The sequence below is a fragment of the Pipistrellus kuhlii genome, unplaced genomic scaffold (assembly GCF_014108245.1).
Source record: "Pipistrellus kuhlii isolate mPipKuh1 unplaced genomic scaffold, mPipKuh1.p scaffold_m20_p_17, whole genome shotgun sequence".
Lineage (NCBI taxonomy): Eukaryota > Metazoa > Chordata > Mammalia > Chiroptera > Vespertilionidae > Pipistrellus > Pipistrellus kuhlii.
In genome coordinates this window covers 1323225-1350403 of record NW_023425482.1, presented here as the reverse complement: position 1 = coordinate 1350403, position 27179 = coordinate 1323225, and the positions used below count along the sequence as shown (strand labels likewise).

At 51.7% G+C, this 27179-nt stretch overlaps 1 protein-coding gene and 1 pseudogene across 2 annotated transcripts; one reads left to right on the top strand and one right to left on the bottom strand.

The window, feature by feature from the left end:
- Positions 1 to 1308: 1308 nt before the first annotated feature.
- ARHGAP33 (Rho GTPase activating protein 33) lies at positions 1309 to 14494 on the top strand. Of its 2 annotated transcripts, none has more exons than XM_045582514.1 (22): positions 1309 to 1467; positions 3181 to 3278; positions 3357 to 3441; positions 3754 to 3834; positions 3939 to 4076; positions 4506 to 4598; positions 5179 to 5301; positions 5392 to 5469; positions 5554 to 5620; positions 5692 to 5763; positions 5851 to 6003; positions 6087 to 6189; positions 7540 to 7684; positions 7762 to 7844; positions 7928 to 8035; positions 9274 to 9419; positions 10052 to 10205; positions 10260 to 10435; positions 10512 to 10586; positions 12123 to 12776; positions 12866 to 13257; positions 13343 to 14494. In XM_045582514.1, exons 1-22 carry the CDS (start codon positions 1462 to 1464, stop codon positions 14123 to 14125), a joined length of 3813 nt encoding a protein of 1270 aa, XP_045438470.1. In that variant the 5' UTR covers positions 1309 to 1461; the 3' UTR covers positions 14126 to 14494. The 2 variants fall into 2 exon arrangements, with proteins under 2 accessions (XP_045438470.1, XP_036296701.1); XM_036440808.2 differs by having other exon boundaries at positions 1310 to 1467; positions 5704 to 5763; positions 10290 to 10435.
- Positions 14495 to 15071: 577 nt separating this feature from the next.
- LOC118720851 lies at positions 15072 to 18350 on the bottom strand (annotated as a pseudogene).
- Between the last annotated feature and the right edge of the window lie 8829 nt (positions 18351 to 27179).

Sequence of the window (27179 nt, the reverse complement as noted above, 5' to 3'; positions counted from 1 at the left end):
TTCTCCCACTAGTTTTTTAGTTCCATTTTAGTTTTTTTAGGGCAGGGTACATTTTCTTGTTTTGTTTACTGATGTGTCCACAAATTAAGTAAGTGGTGTTTTTTTTTGTTTTTTAAATATATTTTATTGATTTTTTTTTTACAGAGAGGGATAGAGAGTTAGCAACATTGATGAGAGAGAACCATCGATCAGCTGCCTCTTGCACACACCCCACTGGGGATGTGCCCACAACCAAGGTAAATGCCCTTGACCAGAATTGAACTCAGGACCTTTCAGTCCGCAGGCCGACACTATCCACTGAGCGAAACCGGTATTGGCAGTAGGAGTTTTTTTAATGAATGAGTAGGTGGGTCAAGGGTGAGCCTTCTGAGGTGAAAGCCTTGTTGAAGGCATGAGCAATGAGAATTCTCTTTAAAGGGTATTGTTAGTGTTTTCTGAATCTGGCTCAGTCAGCAGGAAAGATTGAGATTGGCTTTTTGGGAGGCATGGTCATGTTCTGGCATTTTGAGCTAAACTTATTCCTAGGAAAAAGGCTGGAGGCTGACCTGTAATAAGCAGTAGAGAAAGCAAATAAAGTATCCAGTGGGTAGAGCCAAGACACAGAGTGCCTAGAATTATGTTCCAGGCAGGGCATTTGAGTCAGTGGAAAATGTCCATTGGCCAATGTGCTCAGTATTCTGACATTCAAGGTATGGCTTAGACAAAACCAGTTTGGCCCAGTGGATAGAGCGTCGGTCTGCGGACTGAAAGGTTCTGGGTTCGATTCCAGTCAAGGGCATGTACCTTGGTTGTGGGCACATCCCCAGTAGGGGGTGTGAAAGAAGCAGCTGATCGATGTTTCTTTCTCATCGATGTTTCTAGCTTTCTATCCCTCTTCCTCTCTGTAAAAAATCAATAAAAAATATATTTAAAAAAACTATCTTCATGTAAATAAAATATTTTTAAAAAAGGACTGAAACTGAAAAGCTGCTTGGGGATGGACAAAAGCCCTGAGCCCACGGGAGAATCCTGGTAGGAGTGTCGGAGGAGTGGTACCTAAGAATAGACTAAGGGGAGGGCCATTGCTTGGTGTTAGAAAAAGCAAAGCTTAAAGAACCTGGGGGGGGGGGGGGGGGCGGGCCTCAGGAGAAGAAAGACGGCGGATGAAAGGTCCTGGGCGCGGCGCTGTCAAACTCTTGGGGCGGGACCGAAGAGACCCAGCCGGGAACGCGTTCAAGCCGAAGCCAATGGAAAGCCGCCGGGTGGGCGGGGCGTCCTAGGCCGAGGGCGGGGCCAATGGAGCGGCGCCGCGCCCGCTGTCCCCGCCCCCGGGGTGAACGGCGGAGCGGCCGGAGGCGGAGACTACCGTGGCCCGCGCGCGGCTCGCGCCCTCCCCTTTGTGTCGCCATGGCGGCGGCTTCGGCGACGAGGACGACGATGGAGGGGTCTAGCGCGGCCAGCGCCTGAGGAGGCCTCGCGACCATGGTGGTGAGGGGCCTATGCGGCCGTCAGACCATCGCGTGGCAGTCTGTCCGTGCACGGCCCGGCCCCGCGCGCCCCGCCCCCGGCCCCGCCCGAGCCCGGGGCCTGCGCCTCCCCTCACCCCTCGTCCGGGTCCTCTGGTCCCGCAGCCTGGCCGGTCCGAGCCCTCACCCCGGCCCCGCCCTCTCAGCGTGCGTCTCCTTCCACCGCCCCGCGGGGTGTTCGTGGCCCAAGGCTTGGACTTGGAGGAGGAGGGGCAGGTCTCGGGAAGGATCCGGCATCTCCCCACCCCCGGTGGTCCTCGCAGGGGCCTGCGGAAGCTCCCCTGACTCCTCACTGCCCCATACGCGAGCCATCTTCATCGTCCTCATCCCAACCTCCACCCTTCCGGGCCTAGCCCCCTCCGCCTCCTCCCACCAGACACTTTTTCATTCTCGAGCCTCACCCCCACTCAGCTCCATCCTCAGCCTAACCCTTTTCTTCTCTTTATCATCATTTTCACCCAGCCCAGGCCCACTCAACCAAACCTCCCTTACTCCCATCAGCCTGAACCTTTACCTCACGCTTTCCAGCTGCTCCCCTCCTACGTACTCCACTCCAACCCCAGCACTGATCCTTGGATCCTCTCCATCTTGTCCTCATCCTCCCTCCCCTACCGGCTCCCTCTTCCACCATGCTGCTCCTGCTCATTCATCCATTCCCTCCCTTAACAGATATTCACTGAGACTTCTGCAAGCCCATGCTCTAGACACAGAAAGTTAGAACCCATCCTGCTTTGGGGAGTTTCATGGGTTGGAAAGGGACAGATCCGAGGGGGAGACCCAAGAATGAACTTGGGGTTGCAGGGATATGAAGGAGGGAGAAGCTAGAGCCAGTCCGGGAAATCCCCATCTGGCAGCTGGTTAATTCCTCAGATTTTATCCGGTCCCTGCTGGCAACTGGGCTGCTGAAGTTGGGCATGAGACCCATCGAGGAATCAGGCACAACCCTACCTGGGAGGAACACCAATTCTGTGTCCCCCCACTCCCCCTGTGCTGGGCAATGCTGAGGAGCTGGGGGCTTAGCTCCAGGCTGTGATGCTGAGAGGTCACAGTCCAATGTGGGAGATAGACTTGATGCCAGATGGTGACGTCTCAGAGTGCTCAGGGCTATGATGGGAAAAACCCAGGCAGAGTCATCAAACTAGAATGGAGGAACTTGAGGGGATGGGAGAGTCCAGAAGAGGTGACTGATACAGTCTGAAGGGTCAGGGAGCCATTGAAGGTCCATGATCTGTGAAGAGACAGGCAGATTTGTGTTGTGTGAAAATTATACTATGCTTCTGTTGAGATGCTGGTAGGAGGGGAGAGGTTGGAAGCAGGAAGACTGATAAACTGGGAGCTGTGGTTGTCCAGACAGTGATGCGTGGAGAGGTGCAACTGGAAGATGACTGTACTCTGCAGGGGCTACAGGAGTATAATCCAGAGAGATGGTACCAGCCTTCTTTCTTCCTGCCTCACCCTTGGCCCCTCCTCTTCTAGCCACTCACCCCAGACCACACAGGAAGATGAAGAGCTGTCCTCATCTGGTCTTCACCTCCCCCTGGTCTCTGCTCCTCCATGCTCAGGGCAGTGTATGGAGTGATTCAGGCCTCTAGGCTCAAGGTGGCAGATAACAATGCTCCTGCTGTTTCTGCTCCCATCCCTGGGGACCTCTGATTCTTCTTTTTGCTCTACACAGGCCCGTAGCACTGACAGCCTGGATGGCCCAGGAGAGGGCTCAGTGCAGCCCCTGCCCCCCACTGGGGGTCCCAGTGTGAAGGAGAAGCCTGGGAAGAGGTGAGAAGTGAGGGAGAGGCCCAGCTTAGGAGGGGGCCAAGCAAAGGAGCCACTAGTGATGTGTCCCCTGTCTTCCAGGCTCTCGGCTCCTCGAGGTCCCTTTCCCCGGCTGGCTGACTGTGCCCATTTCCATTATGAGAATGTTGACTTTGGCCACATTCAGGTATGAGGGTTTTCACCCAGGTGGGAAGATGAGATCCCACCCTACCCCTGAGATCTGTCCCTGGGACTGGCTGCTCTACCCATCTGAGAAGTCGGTGGCAGGAGTTACAGGGCGGGAAGGAAGAGCTGTTCATCATTCATCATTTGTTCCTTTATTCATTTTGCAACAACTTTTTGTTAGGTGTGTGCTCTGTGGCATCACTAGGCCCTGCCCTTGGAGAGCACAGCCCCATCTCTAGATAGTGCCAACTTGGAGAGGTTAGGACAGGAACAAAAGTGAGACCCTCCCCTGGGCTTTTCTTTCCTTCTACAGCTCTTGCTTTCTCCAGAGCGTGAAGGCTCTAGCTTCTCTGGGGAGAATGAGCTGGTGTTTGGGGTGCAGGTGACCTGTCAGGTAAGGCCACTCTGCCTCTCATCTGGCCTATCGGACTGGTTGCCATGGTCCTCAGCTCAGTGAAATAGGACCACTGCCCCTTTTTGTCCCTCACCCTCCCACAGGGCCGTTCTTGGCCAGTTCTTCGCAGTTACGATGACTTCCGTTCCCTGGATACCCACCTCCACCGGTGCATATTTGACCGGAGATTTTCCTGCCTCCCAGAGCTTCCCCCACCTCCAGAGGGCGCCAAGGCTGCCCAGGTAAACTGCTGGTTATCCCATCCCTGCCTCAGCCATGATGTGTCCTCATCTTCGATGTGTGAAACCATCAAGGCAGGAGGGATTGATAAATATTTAATCAGGTGTATGGCCTTACTCCCAACCTATCAGAATGGAGAGACCATAGGACTGCAGCAAGGTTCTGGAGCCCCTCTTTAGTTTTAGGATCATAAAGACTTCCAGGGAGTTCCATGGGAGGATCAATATGGCCAGACCAATGGAAGCACACAGGAGCTTGATGTTGTCTGTTACCAACTACTATGACAGTATTTAGTACTTAACAGTAGAGTGGCACCCATGCATTGAGGGTTGAATTTCTGTCCTGCTTGGAGACAAGCTAAGGCAGTATAGAAGGGCAATGGGCTCTCTCAGGGGTCTCCTCACAAGGCCCCCCTGACAATCTAACCACAGATGTTGATGCCGCTGCTGCTGCAGTACCTGGAGACCCTGTCAGGACTGGTGGACAGTAACCTCAACTGTGGGCCCGTACTCACCTGGATGGAGGTGGGCCCGGGCAACGGGGCTCGAAGTTGGGAGGGAGGGAGGGATGTTGGAAGAGTGAGAACCAGCCTGGGAGTGTGTGTGGGCACAGGAAGGAAATGAGCCGGACAGGAGGAGACACTTTCAGTGTCTGTTTGGGTGTATGTCTGTTAGAATGAGCGTTTGTGTGTGTGTGTGTGTGTGTGTGTGTGTGTGTGTGTGTGTTAGCAGGTGTTGGGCTATGGGGAGAATTTCAAGGTATACCAAATGGTTTTGGCTTTAACTCACAGAAGAATGCCTGACTAAGAGTGACTTAAACCAGCAGTTTTTAGATAGCAGATATGCAGTGTCTGCTATGGATGGTGAGGGTGCAGAGGTGTATCAGGAGGACTTCACGGTAGAGGAATCCTGAGGCATGTAAGAGGAAGGAAGGGGCCTTGTTTTGGAAGGGGCATGAATTTAGGTGTTTGATCAATAGCTCTGAGTGGTTGGGGCTCTTAGATGTGGAGCAAGTAGTGGCCTGCACTGGGCTTAGAAGAGCCTTCTCTGCCTTAATTATGTATTACCTTCTGCCTCTCCCTGCCACATTCACCCTCCACCTCAGTTGGACAACCATGGCAGGCGACTGCTCCTCAGTGAGGAGGCCTCCCTCAATATCCCTGCAGTGGCTGCTGCCCATGTGGTGAAACGGTACACAGCTCAGGCACCAGACGAGCTGTCCTTCGAGGTGAGGCTGTGGGGGGCGGGGCACACTCCATCTGGACTTCCCTCTTCCGGCCACTTCTGACCCTCCGTCATCTCATCTGCCCACTCCTAGGTGGGAGACATTGTCTCTGTGATTGACATGCCGCCCACAGAGGATCGGAGCTGGTGGCGAGGCAAGCGAGGCTTCCAGGTGAGCCTGGGTTGGGCAGACTGGTGGGGCTAGGGCACTGTGCTAGCTAGGCTGGCCCAGGCACTGACCCTGAACCCTCTGCAGGTCGGTTTCTTCCCCAGTGAGTGTGTGGAGCTATTCACAGAGCGGCCCTGTCCGGGACTTAAGGGGGGTAAGTGCCAGCGGCAAAGTGGGGAATCCTTCCTGCATCCTTTGCCTGCTGTCCATCCTTTCCACCCATAGTTCACCCCACAGATGCCGATGGTCTCCTGTGTGGTGTTCCGGCTCCCCAGGGTGTCTCCTCTTTGACCTCAGGTAATGGAAATAAGAGGCTATGTCCCTGCCTCGTTCCCAGCGGACTGATAACTGCACTGACCCTGTGTGACCTGCTTTTACTCACAGCTGTGCCCCGGTCACGTGGGAAGCTGGCTGGCCTCCTTCGTACCTTCATGCGCTCCCGCCCTTCTCGGCAGCGGCTGCGACAACGGGGTATCCTGCGGCAGAGGGTGTTTGGCTGCGACCTTGGAGAGCACCTCAGTAACTCAGGCCAGGACGGTGAGGTCCGAGCCCACCTGCCTAGCCCACCCTCCCACCCAGGATTTGACCCGCCCATTCCTGACCCCACTGCTTTCTCCCAGTGCCCCAGGTGCTTCGCTGTTGCTCTGAGTTTATTGAGGCCCATGGGGTAGTGGATGGAATCTACCGACTCTCAGGCGTGTCATCCAATATCCAGAGGCTCCGGTGAGGGCCCTCCACCAACCTCTTCCCTCCACAAACACTTATTGAACATCATTTCTAGTCTAGGCCCCATGCCATGTGCTGGTGACAAGGGTTCTTGGGAGTTGGGAGGGCATCTAACGGTTGGATCAGGGCTGTGGACAGGGAGGGCTTCTTTGAGGCCTGAAAGGTGAGAGCAGAATGAGTGTTGCAAGTAGAGAGATAACCTTCACTGAGTACTTGCTACCTGCCAAACACTGGGCAACTGAGGACCAGAGATTCCCACCCTCACATGCTAGAGGTAGAGACAAACAAGGAAATGAGAGAGTTTACTCGAAGATGACAAGGGCTATGGAGAAAAAGAGATGGGCGGTAAGGAGAATCATAATAGTAAATCTGGGAGGGATAGTGCAGCGTTAAATAGGGTGGGCAGTGAAGGCCTCTTGGAGGAGAGCTCCTTTTGGAGGAGGGGAAGGAGTGAGCGAGCCATGTGGATATTCTGGGAAAAGCATTCATGGCAGTCCAAAAGGCAAAGTAGCAGGACATGATGTCTAAGAAGTAATTAGGGGCAGTGTGTGCAAGACCTTTTTTTTTTTTTTTTTTAATTTTATTGATTTTAAAGAGGAAGGGAGAGGGATAGAGAGATAGAAGCATCAATGATGAGAATCATTGATTGGCTGTCTCCTGCACGCTCCCTACTGGGGGTCGTGTCCACAACCTGAGTATGTACCCTTGGCTGGAATCGAACCTGGGACCCTTCAGCCTGTAGGCCAACACTCTTATCCACTGAGCCAGACCAGCCAGGGCTGTGCAAGGCCTTTTTAACAACTGTTTGGATTTTGGCTTTTACACTGGAGGGTTCTGAACTGAGGAGACATGCCAGTCTAAGAGGTGGGAAGGAGTGGGGCACAAGTGTTGAGACTGACAGGAGGTCCTGAAGTGAGAGTAGAGAGCCCAGAGGTGTGAGAGATACAGCATGAGTTCATGTGCATTGAGCATTTCCTTTCGCGCAGTGAGACACAACCAGACAATTGTGAGGAGGGGCTACTGGGATTTCAGCCAGTTTTCCAGTGACTTCTTGAAGTCAGGAGAATGGCATTATGTGCTGGAAGTAGCAGGGCTGTGCTCTGGAATCAGGTAGCCTTGGGCAGCTGCAGGAGGGACACCTCCCACCTGAGCTTCAGTGTCTTCCTCTATGAAAGAGCGCCCCTGCCTTTGGCAGGCAGGGTTATTGCAGAGGAAGTAAGCTTGTCTTTTGAGGAGCACAGTGCAGGAAGAGGGTCACATCCATCTGTGGACAGTGGGTATGGGGTGCACAGCCAGGCGGACCAGCTCTGACACGAGTCTTTCTTCTCTTCGACCTGGTGGCCTCAGGCATGAGTTTGACAGTGAGAGGATCCCTGAACTGTCTGGCCCCACCTTCCTACAGGACATTCACAGTGTGTCTTCTCTCTGCAAGCTCTACTTCCGAGAGCTGCCCAACCCCCTGCTCACTTATCAGCTCTACGGGAAGTTCAGTGTGAGTAAAGGAGGGTGAGGTTGGAGGGTGCTGGGATGCATTGGGCCAGTCCCCATCATGCCTGTGCACAATCTCAGGAGGCCATGTCAGTGCCTGGGGAGGATGAACGCCTGGTGCGTGTCCATGACGTCATCCAACAGCTGCCCCCGCCACACTATAGGTAAACCAGGAGGGGTAGGGAAGGGCTGTGGTGGGCTCACAAGGGAGTTAAGGCTCAGGTGTCCCCTTCCACTCTCATCCCAGGACCCTGGAGTACCTGCTGAGGCACTTGGCCCGCATGGCAAGACACAGTGCCAAAACCAGCATGCATGCCCGCAATCTGGCCATTGTCTGGGCACCCAACCTGCTACGGTAAGCTGGCCAGCCTGTCACCTGCAGTTCCCTCTCATGGGCTGAGCCCCAGTCTCCCCCTACTTCTACAGCTACCCTAGGGACTCGCCCAACTTTTGTTTCTCTTGTTCATTTCATTCACCATGTACTTCAGCACTGGGGATGGAGTAGTGAGCAAGATCCTGGACTCCTGGGCTCATATTCTCACAGGAAGGTGGACAGTGAACTAGTAATAAGGAAACAGAGAATGATCTGATAGTAGTGAGTGGCAAGGATAAAGATTACAAAGCAGGGAAGGGGCATGCACAGGGTTATGGCATTTTGGGATGTGTAGGTGGTAGGGAAGGCTTCAGTAAAAAGTTTTTGATAGCTAGCAGCACAGAAAGCCAGGCAAGCTCTCTGTCCTAAATAAAATATGTGGTGGGTATAAGAACTATTACAGGGGGGTGGGGGGGTGGGGAGACAAAGATAGACCTGGAATCAGAAAGTTTACAATTTTAAATAAGGTAGATGGGGAAGACTCCACTGAGAGAGTAACATTTGAGTTAAGAACTGTAGCAAGTAAGATCTGGGGAAGAGTAAACCAGACCAAAGGAACAATGAATTGCAATGGTCCTGAGGCTGGGTCAGGAGGAACAGTGGGGAGGCCATTGTGGCTGGAACTGAGTGAGTGAGTGAGTAAGGGGCTGACGGGGAGGAGATGATGTTAGGTAGGTGATGGGGACCGGGATAGAGGAGGAATGACTTATAAGTTGTGAGTCATGTGAGGACTGCTTTCGCCAGGAGGTGTTCCCAGCTTCCTCCACCTCTGCATGAGCAGCAGAATGGGGGTGGGGGAGTGGGGTGGGACCAGAAGACCAGAGAGGAGGTGGCTGTGATAGCCAGGAGGGAGAGGATGGAGGGTGGGGCAGTAGATGGGAAGAACAGTTTAGATTCTGGACAGATTTTGTGGGAGGAGCCCACAAGGTTTTTAGGCAGATTGGATGTGGGTGTGAGGGAAAGAGAAGTAAAGGACAATACCAAGGTGTCTTGCCTGAACCACTAAAGGACTGCATTGACTGAGATGGGGAAGGTGGTGAGGGAGCAAGTTGGGGAAAAGTTGAGAACCAAGTTGTTTGGTTCTCAATTTGATAAAATCAGAGCTGCTGTTGAATGACAGTCTTTGCTTCTATTAGCTCTCTACCTAACCTAGTCACAACCCTCCCCCTCCTCCAGCTGTGGCTCAAGGCACCTGACCTCTCTCTCCCTCTCCCATTCAGGTCCATGGAGCTGGAGTCAGTGGGGCTGGGTGGGGCAGCAGCCTTCCGTGAGGTGCGGGTGCAGTCAGTGGTGGTGGAATTCCTACTCACCCATGTGGATGTCCTGTTCAGTGACACCTTCACCTCTGCTGGCCTCGACCCTGCAGGTATGCTCATCCAGTCTCCTGATGTCCTGGCTATTGCCTCATTGTCAGGACTGCAGTGGGAGGGCAGGGGGCTCCCAGCCCTGTCCCTACCCACTGAAGCTATACCTCCTTCCTGGCTCCTTGAGGACCCCGCCCCGGCCTCTCCCTCCCCTCCCCACCCTTCTCATTTCAGCTCCTACGCTCAGGATCCCTACTTCTTGGCCTGGACATCGTTCTTCCTCCACCCCTTGTAGCTCCTGGGGGTGCTTGGGGCCAGAGGTCCTCCTGGGAGGAGGTGGGAGGTCCCCAGACTTGACCCTGCCCAGGCCCCACCCAGACTCCCCACCCTGCCCCGGACCCCAGCCCAATCAGGATTCAGCACATCGGAGGGCCCTCTGGCCCGAGGTAACTGAAGCCAGAGCCACTGCCTTTGCTGGCTGCTGGGAGCTGCCTCATCAGCTGGTTCTGCCTCATTCCTGCTCACCTGCCTGCTGCCCACTCATTCCCACCTGATCCTCTCTGGTTCCCTGCCTTGCCAGCCAGGGTGGGGGTTATGCTTTGGGGCCGGAGCTTGGGCAGTAGCGCTTAGCTTTACCTGTTGTTGCCTTGAATGTTCCCTGGGCTGACAGCTGCCCACTTTCCCAACTCCCCAGGCCGCTGCCTCCTTCCCAGGCCCAAGTCCCTTGTGGGCAGTGGCCCCTCCACTCGCCTGTTGACACTGGAGGAAGCCCAGGCTCGCACCCAGGGCCGACTGGGGACACCCAATGAATCCATAGCTCCCAAGGCTTCAGACTCTCCTGTGGAAAGGTAAGTAGGATACAGGGGAGAGGTGGAACTAGCCTTGAGGTCCCAGCTCCTCAGACTGCCTCCTGTGTCTCACCCAAATCCCAGGAGGAAGGGGGAGAGAGGCCAGAAACAGCGGAAGCCAGGCGGTAGCAGCTGGAAGACTTTCTTTGCACTGGGCCGCGGCCCCAGCATTCCTCGGAAGAAGCCTCTTCCCTGGCTGGGGGGGATGCGCGCCCCACCACAACCCTCAGGTCAGAGGTCGGGCAGTCAGCGTGGTGGGGGGAGACACTCTGGAGTGCCTCTGTGACCCTTCTAGTCTCCTTGCAGGCAGCCGACCTGACACAGTCACACTGAGATCTGCCAAGAGTGAGGAGTCTCTGTCATCTCAGGCCAGCGGGGCTGGTGAGCTCGGGGTGGCCTGGCCTGTGGCGGGGTGGAGCCTTCAAATGCTGTACTTCAAGTTTGGGGGTTTGGGTGGTTTTTTAGTTTTTAATTTGGACATTGGGTATAATGAATTGGATAAAGCATCACCCTTAGTTCATGACACACTATGATCAATGGTTCATACAGGGTCCTTTCAAACAGTCTTATTCATTCCTTTTAAAAAAATGTAAATAATATAATGAATACCCATGCTCCCATTGGCCAGAGCTAAAAAAACCCCCACTACCTTATCTTCAAGCTCCTCCCCTCTCATACCTGCTGCCTATCCACCAGAGGCATCCTCTTGATTAAATGTCATCATCTTCATTGATTTTTTTGTTTGTTAATTCTCACTGGAGGATATTTTTTCCATTGATTCCTTTTTTTTTCTTCTTTTTAAAAAATATATTTTATTGATTTTTTACAGAGAGGAAGAGAGAGGGATAGAGAGCCAGAAACATTGATGAGAGAGAAACATTGATCAGCTGCCTCCTGCACACCCCCCACTGGGGATGTGCCCGCAACCAATGTACATATTCTTGACCGGAATCGAACCTTGGACCTTTCAGTCCCCAGGTCAATGCTTTATCCACCGAGCCAAATCAGTTTCGACCTTTTTTTTCTTTTAAGAGCTAGTAGAAGAGAAGGAGGAGAGTGGGTGAGAAAAAGGAGATAGAGAAACAGCTATGTGAGAGACACATCGATTGGTTGCCTCCTGCATGCATGTGCCCTGACTAGGGCCAGGGATCAAACCTGCAACCAAGGTACATGCCCTTGACTGGAAATTGAACCCAGGACTCTAGTGAGTGGGCTTAGCTCTAACCACTTAGCAACACTGGTCAGGGCTGTCATCCTTGGATTTAAGGTTTTATGTGTAGATATATACATAAACATTGAGCCGTTATAGTCATTTTAAAATGTCAATTAAAGGTATCATAAGAAAGGGTAGTGCTGTATGTGAAACTTGACTTCATTCACCACTGCATTACAGATACCATCGTATTGCCAGGTGTAGCTCAGACTCACTCCTGCCTGCTGATCTTTAGTGTTCCATGTGGATATTTCATTGGAAGTTGCTTGTCCATCCCACTCCTGATGGATTTGGGGCTCTATGGGTGCTCCCTGCCATGCCCACACTCCTGAGAGAGCTCTACCTAGGGTATACTCATGTTCAGCTGAACAAGAAAATGTCCAATTGTTTTCCAAACGTGGTCGCCCCAGTCTGTACTCCCAGCCTTGGTTGGGATCCTGTTGGTCTCATGCTCACAGCCATGGGGTTGCCAGACTATTCTGGCCCTTGAGTCTGGAATGGTTTTCCCGAGGGCCTTGCCATTCATTTCCTTTGTCACTGTGAGTCTAAACAGCTCTCCCTGGATTCACAGCCATGTGGCCCTACCCACGGAAGTGCCTCTGCATGCTATTTTCTCAGCCTCCTGGGTTGTGTGCCCTGTTCTCACTAATGTGTGGGTATGTAAACTTTTGAGCCCTGACCCCTAACTGCCCCCTCCCCCCTAGGCCTCCAGAGGCTGAGCAGGCTACGGCGACCCCACTCGAGCAGTGATGCTTTTCCTGTGGGCCCAGCACCCGCGGGCTCCTGTGAGAGCTTGTCTTCCTCCTCCTCTGCGTCCTCCTCCTCCTCTGCGTCCTCAGCAGCTGGGCTCGGGGCACTTTCCGGCTCCCCTTCTCACCGAACTTCAGCCTGGCTAGATGATGGTGATGATCTGGACTTCAGCCCACCTCACTGCCTGGAGGGGCTCCGGGGGCTCGACTTTGATCCCCTTACCTTTCGCTGCAGTAGCCCTACCCCAGGGGACCCTGCACCTCCTGCCAGCCCGGCCCCCCCAGCCCCTGCTTCTGCCTTCCAACCCAGGGCAACTCCCCAGGTCCTTTTGCCCCATGGGCCCACCAGCTCTGCTTCACCCACTGCCCTGGACATCTCAGAGCCCCTAGCTGTATCAGTGCCACCTGCTGTTTTGGAGCTGCTAGGGGCTGGGGGAACACCTGCCTCACTCACCCCAACACCAGCACTCAGCCCCAGCCTAGGCTTGTGCCCCCATGCCATCCCCCTGCTACCACACGGAGCTGAAACCCAGCTGAGTGACACCTGTCCACAGGAGATCTGCAGCACCCTAGCACTACCCGGTCCTGGGGAAGCCCAACGACAGCATGGTAAGTCCTCAACCCATCCAACACCCTCACAGTCCCTGAGGCTGCATCCAAGACCTGGCTGATGCCCCTTCCCATTCCTCTCTGTATAGGGCCTGTCATGGATTCACCACTGCTGCCCCCACCCCTATCCCTCCTGCGCCCCGGGGGGGCCCCACCTCCGCCCCCCAAGAACCCAGCACGTCTCATGGCCCTGGCCCTGGCTGAGCAGGCTCAGCAGGTGGCCCAGAGACAGAGCCAACAGGAGCATGGGAGTACCCCATCTGCTTCTCGCTCCCCTTTCTACTGCTCACTGTCCCTGGAGGTGGGCGGTGAGCCCCTTGGGACCTCAGGGAGTGGGCCACCCGCCCCCTCCCTACCCCACCCTGATGCCTGGGCTCCAGGACCCCCACCCTCCCTACCACGACAACGAAGTGTTGGGAGCCTGGTGAGGAGCCAGCGGCCCATGGGGATCTCAAGGAGGGGACACAGAAGCTCTGCCCAGGTCAGTGCCCAGCTCAGGAAGGGTGGGGGGCTTCAGGGCTGTGCCAGAGACATTGGCCCATTTCCTATGTTGTGTCTCCTTACAGGTTCTTTCTTCTGTGAGAACCCCTGGCTGCTTCTCCTCAGCTCCCCAGGAGTGCCTGCCACCTTTTCTTGGGGTCCCAAAACCAGGCTTGTATCCCCTGACCTCCTCCTTCCAGCCCAGTTCCCCAACCCCAGTCTGGAGGAGCCCTTTGGGTCCCCCTACACCACTTGACAGGGGCGAGAACCTGTACTATGAGATTGAGGCGGGTGAGGGGTCCCCCTACTCTGGCACCACCCAGTCCTGGAGTCCCTTTCGCTCCATGCCACCAGATAGACTTAATGCCTCATATGGCATGCTTGACCAATCACCACCATTTCATAGGTCCCCTGACTTCCTACTCAGCTACCCCCCACCCCCCTCCTGCTTTCCCCATAACCACCTGGGCTATTCAGCCCGGTGCCCCACTCGGCCTGAGCCCCTCTATGTCAACCTAGCCCTAGGGCCCAGGGGTCCCTCATCCACCTCTTCCAGCTCCTCTTCCCCTCCTGCTCCTCATCCCCATAGCCATTCAGATTCAGGCTCCACAGCCCCCCACCTTCCTCAGAAAGAGAGGGCTCCCTGGGAACCCCACACCCCTCACAGGGTGCCTGGGGCCTGGGGCTCTCCTGAGCCTCTCCTATACTACAGGGCAGCTCCACCAGCCTATGGGGGGCAGGGCAAGCACCACCGAGGGTCCTTGTACAGGAATGGAGGTCAAGGAAGGGAGGGGGCTGGTCCCCCACCCCCTTACCCCACTCCCAGCTGGTCCCTTCACTCTGAGGGCCAGACCCGAAGTTACTGCTGAATCAGAGCAGAGACCTTCCTCCCTTTCCTTCTCACTGATCTTGGCCCAACCCAATTCCTTGTTTTGTATTTTCTTGAGCTCCTGACCCCTATTCCAGGTTTCTAACTTTGTAACTTGCTTCTGATGTGGATCCCTAACTTGTATGGCTTCCCTACCCTGGACTAAAGGCACACTAACCCCCACCAACCTCTATCATGGGGCTCTCACACAAATCTGAGGGCTAGGCTGACACACTGTCCTTCCTCTGCCTCCAGGAGCCCCAGCATGTCTTGACCTTCGCACAGGGGTTGGGGGACAGCTCCTGCCCGTCACCCACATGCCCCACTAAACGATCTGACAAAATTAATGAATAAAAATGGTGAAAATGTGGCTGTTAGTGTCATGCTGGGACTAGGCTCAGTGAACAAAGAGGCAATAGGTTGCTTTATCATTTTTAAAAAATATATATTTTACTGATTTTTTACAGAGGAGAAGGATAGTTAGAAACACTGATGAGAGAGAAACATTGATCAGCTGCCTCCTGCACACCCCCTACTGTGGATGTGCCTGCAACCAAGGTACATGTCCTTGACCGGAATCGAACCTGGGACCCTTCAGTATGCAAGCCATCGCTCTATCCACAGAGCCAAGTCAGTCAGGGCTGCTTTATCATTTTTGTTTAAATATGTATTTATTGATTTTAGAGAGATAGAAACATTGATGAGATAGAAACATTATCAGTTGGCTGCCTCCTGAACACACCCTTCTGGGAATCAAACCTGCAACCTGGGCATATACCCTGACTGGGAATGGAACTGGTAATCTCTTGGTTCATGGATCAACGCTCAACCTCTGAGCCAAACTGGCTGGGCTGCTTTATCATTTTATCACTTCAGCAGGTGCTGAGTGGGGAGTCCCTCTTGAGATACTCTTAGGGATTGGTAACTGCAGAGGGGCTGTGGATATCTTAAGAATCTGTGTCAGGAGTGGGATTCAGGCTGGGCCTGTCTCTGAATTAGCATCCACCTTGCAGCTCTGCTATAATCTCTAGCAGATCCATCCTGGGGAGTAGTGGGGAAGGGATGGACTAAGGGTTACCTTAAGTATGAGGAAGGGGCCCCTGGGCCCTCCTACCAGGGCCCATTTCTCACTGGTACATGCTGAAGAAGAGACCTCCTCTCTGCTCAGGGCTGGCTCTAGCGGAAAAGGCAGTATCTGCTACCAGTAGACATGAGGCTCAGGATAGACCTGGCGGTGTTTGGCGGGGAGGGGAGGTGAGGAGTCTGGTCCAGGGCATGATCTCAGGGTCTTCTGCTTCACCTGCACTGGTGGCCTCTGTCAGCAGCTTCCAGGGTATGGGAAGCCTCTGTAGGTCAGCAGGCTCCGAGGGCTGGGGTCCAGCAGGGCAGCTCTGTGCTGCCACAACCCCTACATCACTGGGATTTTGGCTGAGACCTGCACCAGAGCCCTGGCTGCCTGGCAGGGAAGTTGGGTCCTGAAGGCTTGGGTGCAGGGCAGAGCCCTGGGGGAGCAGGGTTGGTCAGGGCTCATAGGCCAGTGAGGGGACAGTTGGGAGTCTCAGGAAGTGGTTCCTGCTCAGAGGAGAGGCAGCCAAAGAAACGTGACTACTGAGGAGATGGGTCACAAGTTAGGGATTGAATGGTCACACAGATCTTTAGGGATATCCATACTGGAGCTGGGCTCCAGGCAGTGGTGCAGGCTCACCCTGGTTGTGCGGCTGTGGCCTAGGCAAAGGTCAGAGCTGGGACTGGTGCTGCTGCCAGAGTCTTAGGCTGGGCTCCTCTGGACTCGTCTGTGGCCTGTGACCTCAGGAGTCTCCAAGGCCATCAGAGAGCTGGAATGGGTGGCCGAGGTGCCCCACAGCTCCCTTTGATTCTCCACATCCCTGCCCTAGCTCCTGCCTGGAATAGGGAGGGGCCTCGGGATGTCACAGGCCTGAGCGTAGTCTTACCTCTGGGAGCCAGCTCATAGTACAGCATCACTGGGGGTCAAACCAGTTGGTTGGAATTAGTACAGCCGAGCTGTGCATAGCACCTGCCACCACCCCTCTTTGCTCTCTAAACTGGTGTGGAACCCTGGAGTGCAGGGCACAGTGTGGTCCAATCCATCAGAGAGCTCACCCCAGGAGCCAAATCCTGCTGGATGTGGGAACATGAGCCCTGTGGAAGGTTCCCCGGCCACTACCCACCCCTTCCAACCTGACCTGTACCTGGGCCGAGGCGTCCTACAGCAAGTATCAGGTATTCTGCAACTGCCCACCAGTCAGCAGGCTCGGTCCAGCCCAGCCCGAACCAAGGCCTGGTAGGAGGGTGGCCCAGGGGTTCCAAGGCCAGGCTCTAGAATGCCTTCAGATTAGCCTTTACCTCAAGCCCTTTTCCCGTCCACCTCTCTTATGAGGAAGCATGATTGGAGGACCCAAACCGGTTCCCTGACCAGTGAAGGCCTCCTGGGCCTGGGTGCAGAAGCTGTAGAGGTCTGAGGTGGCCACAGGCGTATCACTGCACATGAGCTCAAGTGGCAGCCCTGGGTAGTTAAGGAGGTGGTGTAGTCTTGGGCCTGGGCCTCCCCAGAGGTAGGCCTGTGGAGAATGAAGGGCCTGCTAAGCTACTGGACACTGGGCAGGCAGGTGAGACATGTACTCACCTGGGCTGCAGTCAGCACAGGTGTATGGGTGCCCATGCTCTAGGCTGCCCACTTTGGCCAGGCCTGGCTTCACCAGCTGCACAGGCGAACTGAGGCTGCCATGAGCATGCCAATGGGCCTGCAGAAACAACACAGCCTCTGGCCTGCAGTAGTAGTGGCCGGGCAGCAGGCCTGGCTTAGTATGAGACTGCCCCTAGCTGGTCCCTGCGTGTGCAGGGAGCTCAGCCATATGGGCTTGAAGAGAAAGTGCAGCCCCACCAGGCCTGCTGTAGGGATCAGTGCCATCAGCAGCAGCAGGTCCGGTGGTGCAGGGTGCTAGGTGGGCCAAAGAGGCCCCAATCTAAATGGGGTGGAGGCTGCCCCTGGGCACAGATCACCATGATCAGGGGCTGCTGATCTATACCAGCCACTGGACAGAAGAGAAACAGCCTGGCTGCCAGAGAGCAAGCACCCATTTTATACTGTTTGTCACACACCTCCTGTGTGCAGCCTGAGACAACACAGAACTGGGTACCCACTCTTCAGTAGGAGGACTCCATGCCAGGTACTGGTCCAGAAGTGAAGACTGTAACCACGGCCATTGCCATACTCCCTGGTCTTTGTTTATAAACACATGAGTTAGGCAAGCAGGAGACTAGGTTGGCCTGTGGAGAAGGGTAGGGTGGCATACCTGTAGTGCTGAAGGTCAGCCAACAGTACATCAGCCTGGGTTCCAGAGGCTTCAGTTGCCACGCTCTGACTGGAGATGGGGAGGGCAGAGTGTATGTCTGAGACGAAAGGGCTTTCCTTGTGAGGCGACCAGGAGGCCTGCATTCTCCGGAGTGCTCTTCTTAACTGCCAGGCAGGGGTGTGGGAAGAGCTCTTTCTCACTTGACGATTTGTGTGAGAGCTGGTGCAGCAGGGCTCGCCTAAGCTGGCAGCTGCCCTTTGGGGCCCATGAGGGGTATACTGATTAGCCCCAGTGGCCACAGGCTGCTCAGCTGAGGAAAGGTTCGGGACTATACGGCATGAAGAGAGAGTGGTGCTCCCTGCTCCCCCAACCTCTTCTGACTGAACCCCAAAGCTGGATTTGGGGGGGGGGGGGGTGTCTCCTGATTTGCTCTGGCCTTAATACCCTGGGGTAAAGGGCAGTCTGAGGATAAATCTGGGTAGCTTGGAGTGGTGACTAAACAGTGTGGACAGTTACCTGTCTGCACCAGCCACAGCAAGGACAGGGAGCCACACAGGCTGTCTAGAGCCAGTCTGCAATTGGCCCAGTGATGCAGTGCATGCCAACTCACTGCCCTGCGCTGGTGCTAATACGTGGGAATGACAGGGCTGTAATATCTCAAGCTCCTGCGTGAGGGGCACATGAGGTAAGATAGGGTGAAGGAGCTGCCCTGATGCTCCCACTCCACTTGGGCCACTGCCTACCTGCTGGCTCTGCTTGGCACCTAACTTCTCTGCCCAGTCCCAAGGAATGGAATTCATGCAGCTGCAGGTCACCCCCCACCTGCAGCACAGGCCATACCGCCAGGCTGTAGCCCAAGAAGACATCTGTGTGCACAAGTGTGCTGCAATTGAGGCAGCAGCTGAACAACATGAATGGATTAGAAAAGGGACCAAACAGACAAGTGGCAGAATGGGAGCACTGAGGGACGAAGAGTCACTGTGAACATAGAAGGCTGATATCAGGACAGGAGTGATAGCTTGGGAACACAGTGGGGTCTTTGAAAGGATGAGAGGATCACTATGAGCATGGGAGGCATCAGGAGAATGGGAATAATCACTGGAGGACAAGAAGGGGTTAATTGAGAGGTCAAGAGGGGTCAATGGGGATGGGAGGGTCATCAAGGAGTGAGAGGCCTCTGGGAAAGAAGTCCCTGGCGCTGGGGCTCAGACTCACGGCCCTGGGAGTATGGGGGCATCACCACCTGCCCACTTATTGGTTTGGGTTGGCACCAAGGGCCAGCAGGAGCTGCATGGTAGGGCTGTGGCCCAACAGCACTGAGAGGAAGAGCACTGTTTGCCAAGCAGAGTTCTCACCATCTACCTAGATAACTGAGGGGCAGCGAAGCTTAGGACTGCCCCTGCCCCTCACTCCAGGCAACACTTTTGCCAATTCTCTGTCCCTGCCGGGGTTACCTTGATCCCAGGTACCATTCCTATGTCCTGGAACCCCTACCCTTCAGCCTCAGGATCCGTCTCAACCCAGTGCTCACCATTCAGTCCAGAGTGTTGGAACAAGGGATGACATTTACCTGCCATGCAGACATCTATGCCCCATCACAGAGGTGTCAACATCACAGAAAGGTCCTCAGGGGCCAGGGAGACAGTGGACTTTGTGGGGACATGAGCCTCATGCGCTGGGCAGGGACACAGCCTTCACCTAGCTCTAATTCAGTGCATGTGCAGGTCCTGCCAATTCTTCAAGGAAAGCAAACTCTGGGTTTTATCAGGAAATCTCTCAAGTTTACTTTGAACACTACATGTAAGGCAGAATCCAGGAAGCAGCCCCCTTAGCACCTCTGCCTCTATGCCCTCGCTAATTCCCTACCCAATATCCTGCTCAGATCACCCTCCCAAGCCCTCATCTCTGCATCCATCAAGCCCCAACCCCATTTCTATGCACCCATTATCTCAGAGTTCCTCTTTTCAAGGCCCTATCCCGTATTTCAGGAACAGTACACACAAGTTCAACTTGGCCTTGAACTCCTATGTCCTTGACAGACATGGCTAATAAACCATGAACTTGATCAAACCCAGCTTAGTCTCTGCCACAAAATCTCTCCAAATGAGATCCTTCAGGAACTTCTGAACGTTAAACTTACTGCATCTTATTTTTCTCAGTAGCCTACCATCATTTGCAATGGCATCCTAACTGATTTTCTGCATTCGTCTTGACTGATCCCTGCAGGGGGATATTAAAACACAAAGCGTTTTTCTTTTTTTTTCTTTTTTTTATAGATGCCTTTTAAAAATAGAATTTGTTGTCCTAACCTGTTTGGCCCAGTAGATAGAGCAGCGGCCTGAGGACTGAAGGGTCCCAGGTTCAATTCCAGTCAAGGGCATGTACTTTGGTTGTGGGCACATCCCCAGTAGACAGTGTGCAGGAGGCATCTGAATCGATGTTTCTCTCTCATTAATGTTTCTAACTCTCTCTCCCTCTCCCTTCCTCTTTGTAAAAAAAAAAAAAAAAAAAAAAAAAATCAATAAAAGATATTTTTAAAAATAGAATTTATTGGGGTGATATTGGTAAATAAAATGATATAGGTAGCTATACAATTCTACAATATATTATCTGTATATCATATTGTGTGTTTACCACCCCAAGTCAAGTCTCCTTCCATCTCCATTTACCCTCTTTTACCTGCCCTCTCTCCCCTTTGCCCTGGCCATCATCATGCTGTTGTTTGTGTCCACTTTGTTAGTTTATTTGTTCATTAAATTCCACATATAAGTGAAGTCATATGATACTTGTCTTCCTCTGACTGGCTTATTTCATGTAGCATAATATTCTCCAGGTCCATCCATGCTGTCACAAAAGGTAAGTTTTCCTTGTTTACGGTTGAGCAGTTTTTTATTGTGTACTAAAAATGTACCACAGTTTTTTTACCCACTCATCTACTGATGGGCACTTGGACTGTTTCCATATCTTGGCTATTGTAAATGCTGTTATGAACACAGGAGTGCATATATTCTTTTGAATTAGTGTTTTGGGATTCTTAAGATATATTGCTAGAAGTGGAATTGCTTGGGTCATAAGGCAGCTCCATTTTTAACTTTTTGAGGCAACTCCATACTCTTTTTCATACTGGCTGCACCCTTCTGCATTCCCACCAAAAGTGCACAAGGGTTCCCTTTTCTTCACATCCTTGCCAACACTTGTTGTTTGTTGATTGGTTGATGATTGCCATTCTGACAATGAGAAGTGATATCTCATTGTGGTTTTAATTTTCATTTCTCTGATGATTAGTGACATTGAACATCTTTTTCTATTGGCCATCTGTATGGAGAAGTGTCTATTTAGATCCCTTGCCCATTTCTTTCTTTCTTTTTTTTTCTTTTTTTTTTTTTTTACATTTCCAAATAGATCAACCAACCCCATCCAGACCCCACACAAGGCACTCACAGATCAACATCCCAGCACTATACTAACTCAACACATCCAGATCTAAGCCTTCATCAATTGACTCAGCAGACCCTCAAGTTCCCCCAAAAGTCTCCAGCCATGTCTGAGAGGCAGCCCTGGGGTGGGGGCAGGCGAGGAGTGAGCTGTTCCGGGCCTGGCTTCTCCGGGCCTGGCCTCTGTTGCTCTGGTTCGTTCCACAACCAGCTGCTCCGGGTCTGGCCACTGCAGCTTCCAGCCTGGCTGCTGCTGCTCCGGGCCTGGCTGCTCCTGACCCGGCTGCTCTGGGCCCAGCTGCTTCGGGCCCGGCCGCTCCGGGCCTGGCCGCTCCTGGCTCCTTGCCCATTTCTTAATTAGGTTGTTTGAGTTTGGGGTTTTTTTTTTTGTTTCGTTTTGTTTTAGTGTTGAGTTTTATAAATTCCTTATAATTTTTGGATATTAAGATGTATAGGCAAATACGTTCTCTTGTTCAGCAGATTGTCTCTTCATTTTGTTGATGGTGGGTTTTTTTTTCTGTGCAAAACCTTTGTAGCTCAAGGTACTCACACTTGTTTATTTTTCTTTTGTTTACAAAAGAAAAACCCCTAAATAAAGTAAAAGGGCTAATCCATCAATTTATTCCCATAAAGTAAGGATAATTCCACAAAAGAAAATATATCAATGTAATAAAAAACATTCATAGATTAAATTCATGAATTTACTGTTTAATTCAGTAAATATAGAAAAAGCAATTGATAAAATTCAATGCCCACTTGTCATTAGGGGGGGAAACCACCTCAGAAGAGAGAATCCAAGATGGCGGCATAGGTAACACCTAGCTGCAGCCTCACACAACAATTTCAATAAAATACAACTATAATACAAAATGGACATTACCCAGAACTACAGGAAAGTCAACTGACTGGAAATTCTACAATGAGAAGGAAAGAGAAAACCAGAAGGAAAATCAGAGGAGCTGTAAAAGCCTAAGGTACAAAGACAGGTTGCACGCGCGTGGAGAGGACGGAGCTGGAGAGGAGGGGCGGCTGAGTGCCTGGCTGGCGTTCCCTAGCAGGAAGGAGATAAAAGCTCCGGACTGTGCTGAACCCCAGATCCAACAGCACTGAACCCCAGTTCTAGGCCAGACCCTGGGGACCCAGGCTCATACAGAGGGAGCCTGGACTGCTAGGCGGAATCTCAAGGGAGTGGCGAAAGACAGAGCCCCTGGAGGCACGCACAGTATGCGCAGAGGACGGACCGTTGACTCTGCTGCTAGATTGCCCTAGTGGAAAGGAGACAAAAGCTCTGGACTATGCTGAGCCCCAGTTCTGACTGCACTGAACCCCAGTTCTAGGCCAGACACTGGGGACCCAGGCTTATACAGAGGGAGCCTGGGCTGTAAGGCGGAAAACCAGGGGAGCAGCGAAAGGAAGTCCAGGAGGAATGCACATTTCACTCAGAGAATGGGTGGTTGACTGTGCTGCTGGATTGCCCTAGCGGGAAGGAGACAAAAGCTCCAGACTGCTCTGAACGCCACTTCCAACCCCACTTCCAACTGAACTGAACCCCAGTTCCGGGCTCAGTGGGGGAGAGCCTAGACTGGTAGCAGGTGAACCTCGAGGGCACCTTTTTCTCAGAGGTGCTTGCGAGTACTGAAGGACCCTGAGGAACACTGACACTCAGGAGCCTCAGAGGGCAGGGCTGCTGGAAGCCAGGGCTGTAGGCTCCACACTGAAACTCCGCCCCATCCAAGCTGAACCCAGAGACTTTTAAGGCTACCAACTCAGGGAAGCTGCGAAAATGCCGAGACAAGGAAACAGATCACAAATGAAAGAAATGGAGGACAAAAAGCAACTGGATATAGAGTTCAAAACCATGCTTATAAGGTTTTTCAAGAATATCCTAGAAAAGGTCAATAAGACCTATGAGGATATGAAAAGGGATCAACTAGAAATAATAAGGGATCAACAAGAAATAATAAGGGATCAACAAGAAATAAAGAATACATTGTCTGAAATAAAAAAGATTATACAGAGTTCTAAAAACAGACTGGAAGATCGCAAGAATCAAGTCAAAGATTTGGAACATAAAGAGCCAGAAGACACTTCTCTGAAAAAGCAAGAAGGCAAGAGAATCTAGAAAATTGAAGATAATGTAAGAAACCTCTGGGACAACTTCAAGCGAACCAACATCAGAATTATGGGGGTGTCAGAAGAGGAGAGAGAGCAAGATACTGAAAACATACTGAAAGAAATAGTGAGAGAAAACTTCCCCCACCTGGTGAAAGAAATAGACCCACAAGTCCAGGAAGCGCACAGAACTCCAAACAAAAGGAATCCAAAGAGGACCACACCAAGACACATCATAATTAAAATTCCAAGAGCAAAAAACAAAGAGAGAATATTAAAAGCAGCAAGAGAGAAACGAGTAGTTACCTATAAAGGAGCACCCATACGATTATCAGCTGATTTCTCAACAGAAACCACGCAGGCCAGACGGGAATGGCAAGAAATACTCAAGGTGATGAATAGCAAGAACCTACAGCCAAAAATAATCTACCCAGCAAAGCTATCACTCAGAATCGAAGGCTAAATAAAGAGCTTCACTAATAAAAAAAAAAAGCTAAAGGAGCTCATCACCGCCAAACCAGAATTATATGAATTGCTGAAGGGGGTTCTTTCGGAAGAGAAAGAAAATAAAGATAAAAATTATGAACAACAAATACATAACTATCAACAAGTGAATCTAAAAACCAAGGGAATTAAAAAACCTAATGAACAATATTAACTGTTGAATATAATAGAATCAGAGATATGGAAGGGGAGTGGATTGATGATTCTCAGGGAAAATAGGAGTTGGGGGGGGGGGGGGAAGAGACTGAACATAAACTGTGCACCTATGGATGAGGACAATGGGGGTGGGGAAAGGGCAGAGGGTAGGGTAGGAACCTGGTGGAGGGGAAAAATGAGAAACTTTTGTAATATGAACAATAAAGGTTTGTTAAAAATAAATAAAAAATGATCTTAAAAAAAGTAAAACACCTCAGAAAACTAAGAATAAATAAAAACTTCCTTAGTTAATAAAAAAATTATAAACTAAAAACAAGAGCAAGCATGGTACTTAATGCAGAAACATAGACTTATTCCCTTAAATATCTAGAACAAAGAAAGAATTGCCTGTTAGCAACAAGGTAGGGAGTTCTGACCAACAACTTATGACAAAATAAATAAATAAATTAGAGTTTAAAGATTGAAGGGCTGATGCCCAGCTGGTGTGGCTCAGGGTTTGAATGTCAGCCTATAAATCAGGAGGTCATGTGCCTGATTGCAGGCTTGGTATCCAGTATGGGCATGCAAAAGGCAGCCAATCAGTGATTCTCTCATCATTGATATCTCTATCTATCTCCCTCTCTATTCCTCCCTGAAAAAAAAAAAAAAAAAAAAAAAGACTGCTGAGCTGAGACCAAACCACACCATCTGCAGATAAGAAAAAGTAACAGAATCAACAATTATAACTATTAAGCAAGTTCACAAAGTGGCCAGATACACAATCAAATTACAAAAATCAATGAAAAACAGAAATTGCAATCCGGGTAATATTAATTTCCTACCATGACTCCAATAATGTCCCATCACACACAGAACAAAATCCATATATTCCTTTTGAGGCCCTTCCTGTCTGTTCCAGCCACCTCTTCAGCTGCAGTCCTCTCCTGGAGTGCCCTTGCTCCCTGCCACTACTTACACATACCCAGTTTGTTTTGACTTCAGGCCCTTTGCAACGGTTATTCCACCTTTCCGAAATGCATTTCCTCCAGCTTTTTGTATAATTGGCTCTTATACTGTGAGACTCAAGTACCACCGCACCCAAAAGCCCATCCTTTCCTTATCCTCATCATTCCCTTAAGTTCCCATAATAGATTTCACTCACAACGACCCAAAAGATCATGTTTACCCCTAAATCTCCATCACAGACAATAGAGCTGGGTACATACCCTGTTTCCCCGAAAATAAGACAGTGTCTTATATTAATTTTTGCTCCCAAAGATGCGCTAGGTCTTATTTTCAGGGGATGTCTTATTTTTCCATGAAGAAAAATACAGTACACATTTATTGTTAAATAAAAATTAAGGAAATTTATTACCTGTATATGGTATGGTAGTACGGTAGTTGTCAACACAAATCAGACAAACTGTGAATCCTACAGTATCAAGAATTTACTCATTTATTCAATGGCAATCATGTCATCATCTTCTGGAACATCATCATAACAATCCAATTCCTGAATTTCTGGTGAATTTCTTGTGACTCCATTTCTTTCAGAATCAATGGACCAAATCTCTCATGTTTAGCCTAGGAGGGGGGCTTATTTTCGGGGGGATGCCTTATATTTCACTCAGAAGGAAACCTGTAAGTAGGTCTTATTTTTGGAGGATGTCTTATTTTCGGGGAAACACGGTAGTAGGTGTCTGGAACAAAACTGTTGACTCACCAACTTAAGTCGAATCTTCATATTGCCCCTGGATTTTGCCCCCACAGGTGGTTCCAGCAGCCAAACCTTCACCTCTCCTCAGGAGCGGGAAGAGGCCCCAGCCTGGACTGCCAGCAACAGCCAGGTGATGCAGATGGCCCACCAGGGTTTCTGGATCCCAGATGGAGCTCAGCTCCATGGGGAAGTAAGAGCTCACTCAGGGAGGGCATCTGTGGGCTCTGGACTCAGTCAGCTCCTAGGCAGGGATCAACTGGGGGGGTCTCACGCAGATGGGATGAAGAGATGAATGGGACCTTAGGGGTCAATAAAGACAAAGCTGGGCCAGCCAGCATGGCTCAGTGGTAGTGTGTCAACTTATGAACCAGGAGATCATAGTTCGTTTGATTCCTGGTGGGGCTCATGTCTGGATTGTGGGCTTGATCCCTGGTAGGGGGTATGCAGGAGGCAGCCGATCAATGATTCTCTCATCATTGATGTTTCTATCTCTCCTCCCTTCCTCTCAGAAATCAATAAAAATATATTTTTTAAAAAGTATATATATATATATATGACAGCTGGCTGGGAGTCCTTGGGGAGGCAGCAGCGGGTGGGGTTGGGCAGTCTGAAAAGGAAGAAGATCAGGGGTCTTATTTGGAGGGAGGCATCTGAATGAAAAAAGGGGTAGGTTTTGTGAGAGCTACATATCTGTAAGATCATAAAGATCAGGGATCTAAGGGAGTCTGAGAGCTGGAATAGGATCTGGACCTGGGAAAGGAGACTGGGGGTTTGGCAAGAGGGTCTGAAGATTACCCATGGACTGGAGGAAGAGGAGCTTAAGAGGCGGTGGGGTCTACGGCTGTGAGAGTAGATCCAAGGGAAGAGACGGTCTGAAGGTAGGTTCTGTGAGCTGGGGAAAGGGCCCTGGCCTGCGTACAGTGGCTGGGGCTTGAGGAAGAAGAGAGGGCTCAAGGTCTGAGGGCTATGAGAGGATCTCATTAGAGAGCAGGCTGAGGCTTAGGAAAGTATCAGTGTGCTGGAATGGGGTCTACAGATTAGGGGAAAGACTGATGGCAGAAAGGGGTCGCTAGCATGTCAAACTCGTGGCCTACCAGTGGCGATTTTGACATGCTTGGCAAGGGTCTGCTAAATGGAGCCAGGCGATGATAAAGGAGTGGGGCCTGGGGCTGTAGAAGGAGTGGAAAGGAAGGGGGCAGCCTGAGGAACAGGGTCTAGTGGAAAGCTGAGGGCCCAGTAAGCTCTGAGAAGGTTCTGGGGCCCAGACCAGGGTCCATGGGGCTTAGCACCTACCTTTGGGCTTCAACAGTGATCACCATGTCTGCCAGGTGATCCTGGAGCACTAGCTCTGGCAATTTGGGTGGGAATCCTAAGCTCAGGTACACCAGTGGCTTCCTGCCACGTTTGAGTCTGCACAATAGGCTCTCTTCAGTGAGAGGCACCCTCCCCCTAGGGCTCTGAGGTGACCAGAGAGAACAGACACTGATGTCTGCTCTGGAGCTGTCAGCTGCACCCTACAGCACCCTTCCTTCCTCACCCCACCCCAGCCCAGGACTTCAGGACTTTTTTGAGGCAGCTGGCCAGCCTATCCCTGTGCTTGGTGGTCTTCGTCCCATACTTCCCACCCACTACCAGGAGCTGTTTCATCTCTCTGTTCTGCCTTATCTTCTCCTCTTTTCCCCAGACCTGGGGCCCCACAATGTCCTAGACATCTCTTGGGACCTTCATACCAACTAAATCCTACACTGGCCTCAAAACTGTATTTCCTTCCTGATCCCTATCTCAGGATTGGCCCCACTATCCCCACTTCAAGCCAGAGGCCTAGGCTCCTTCCATCCA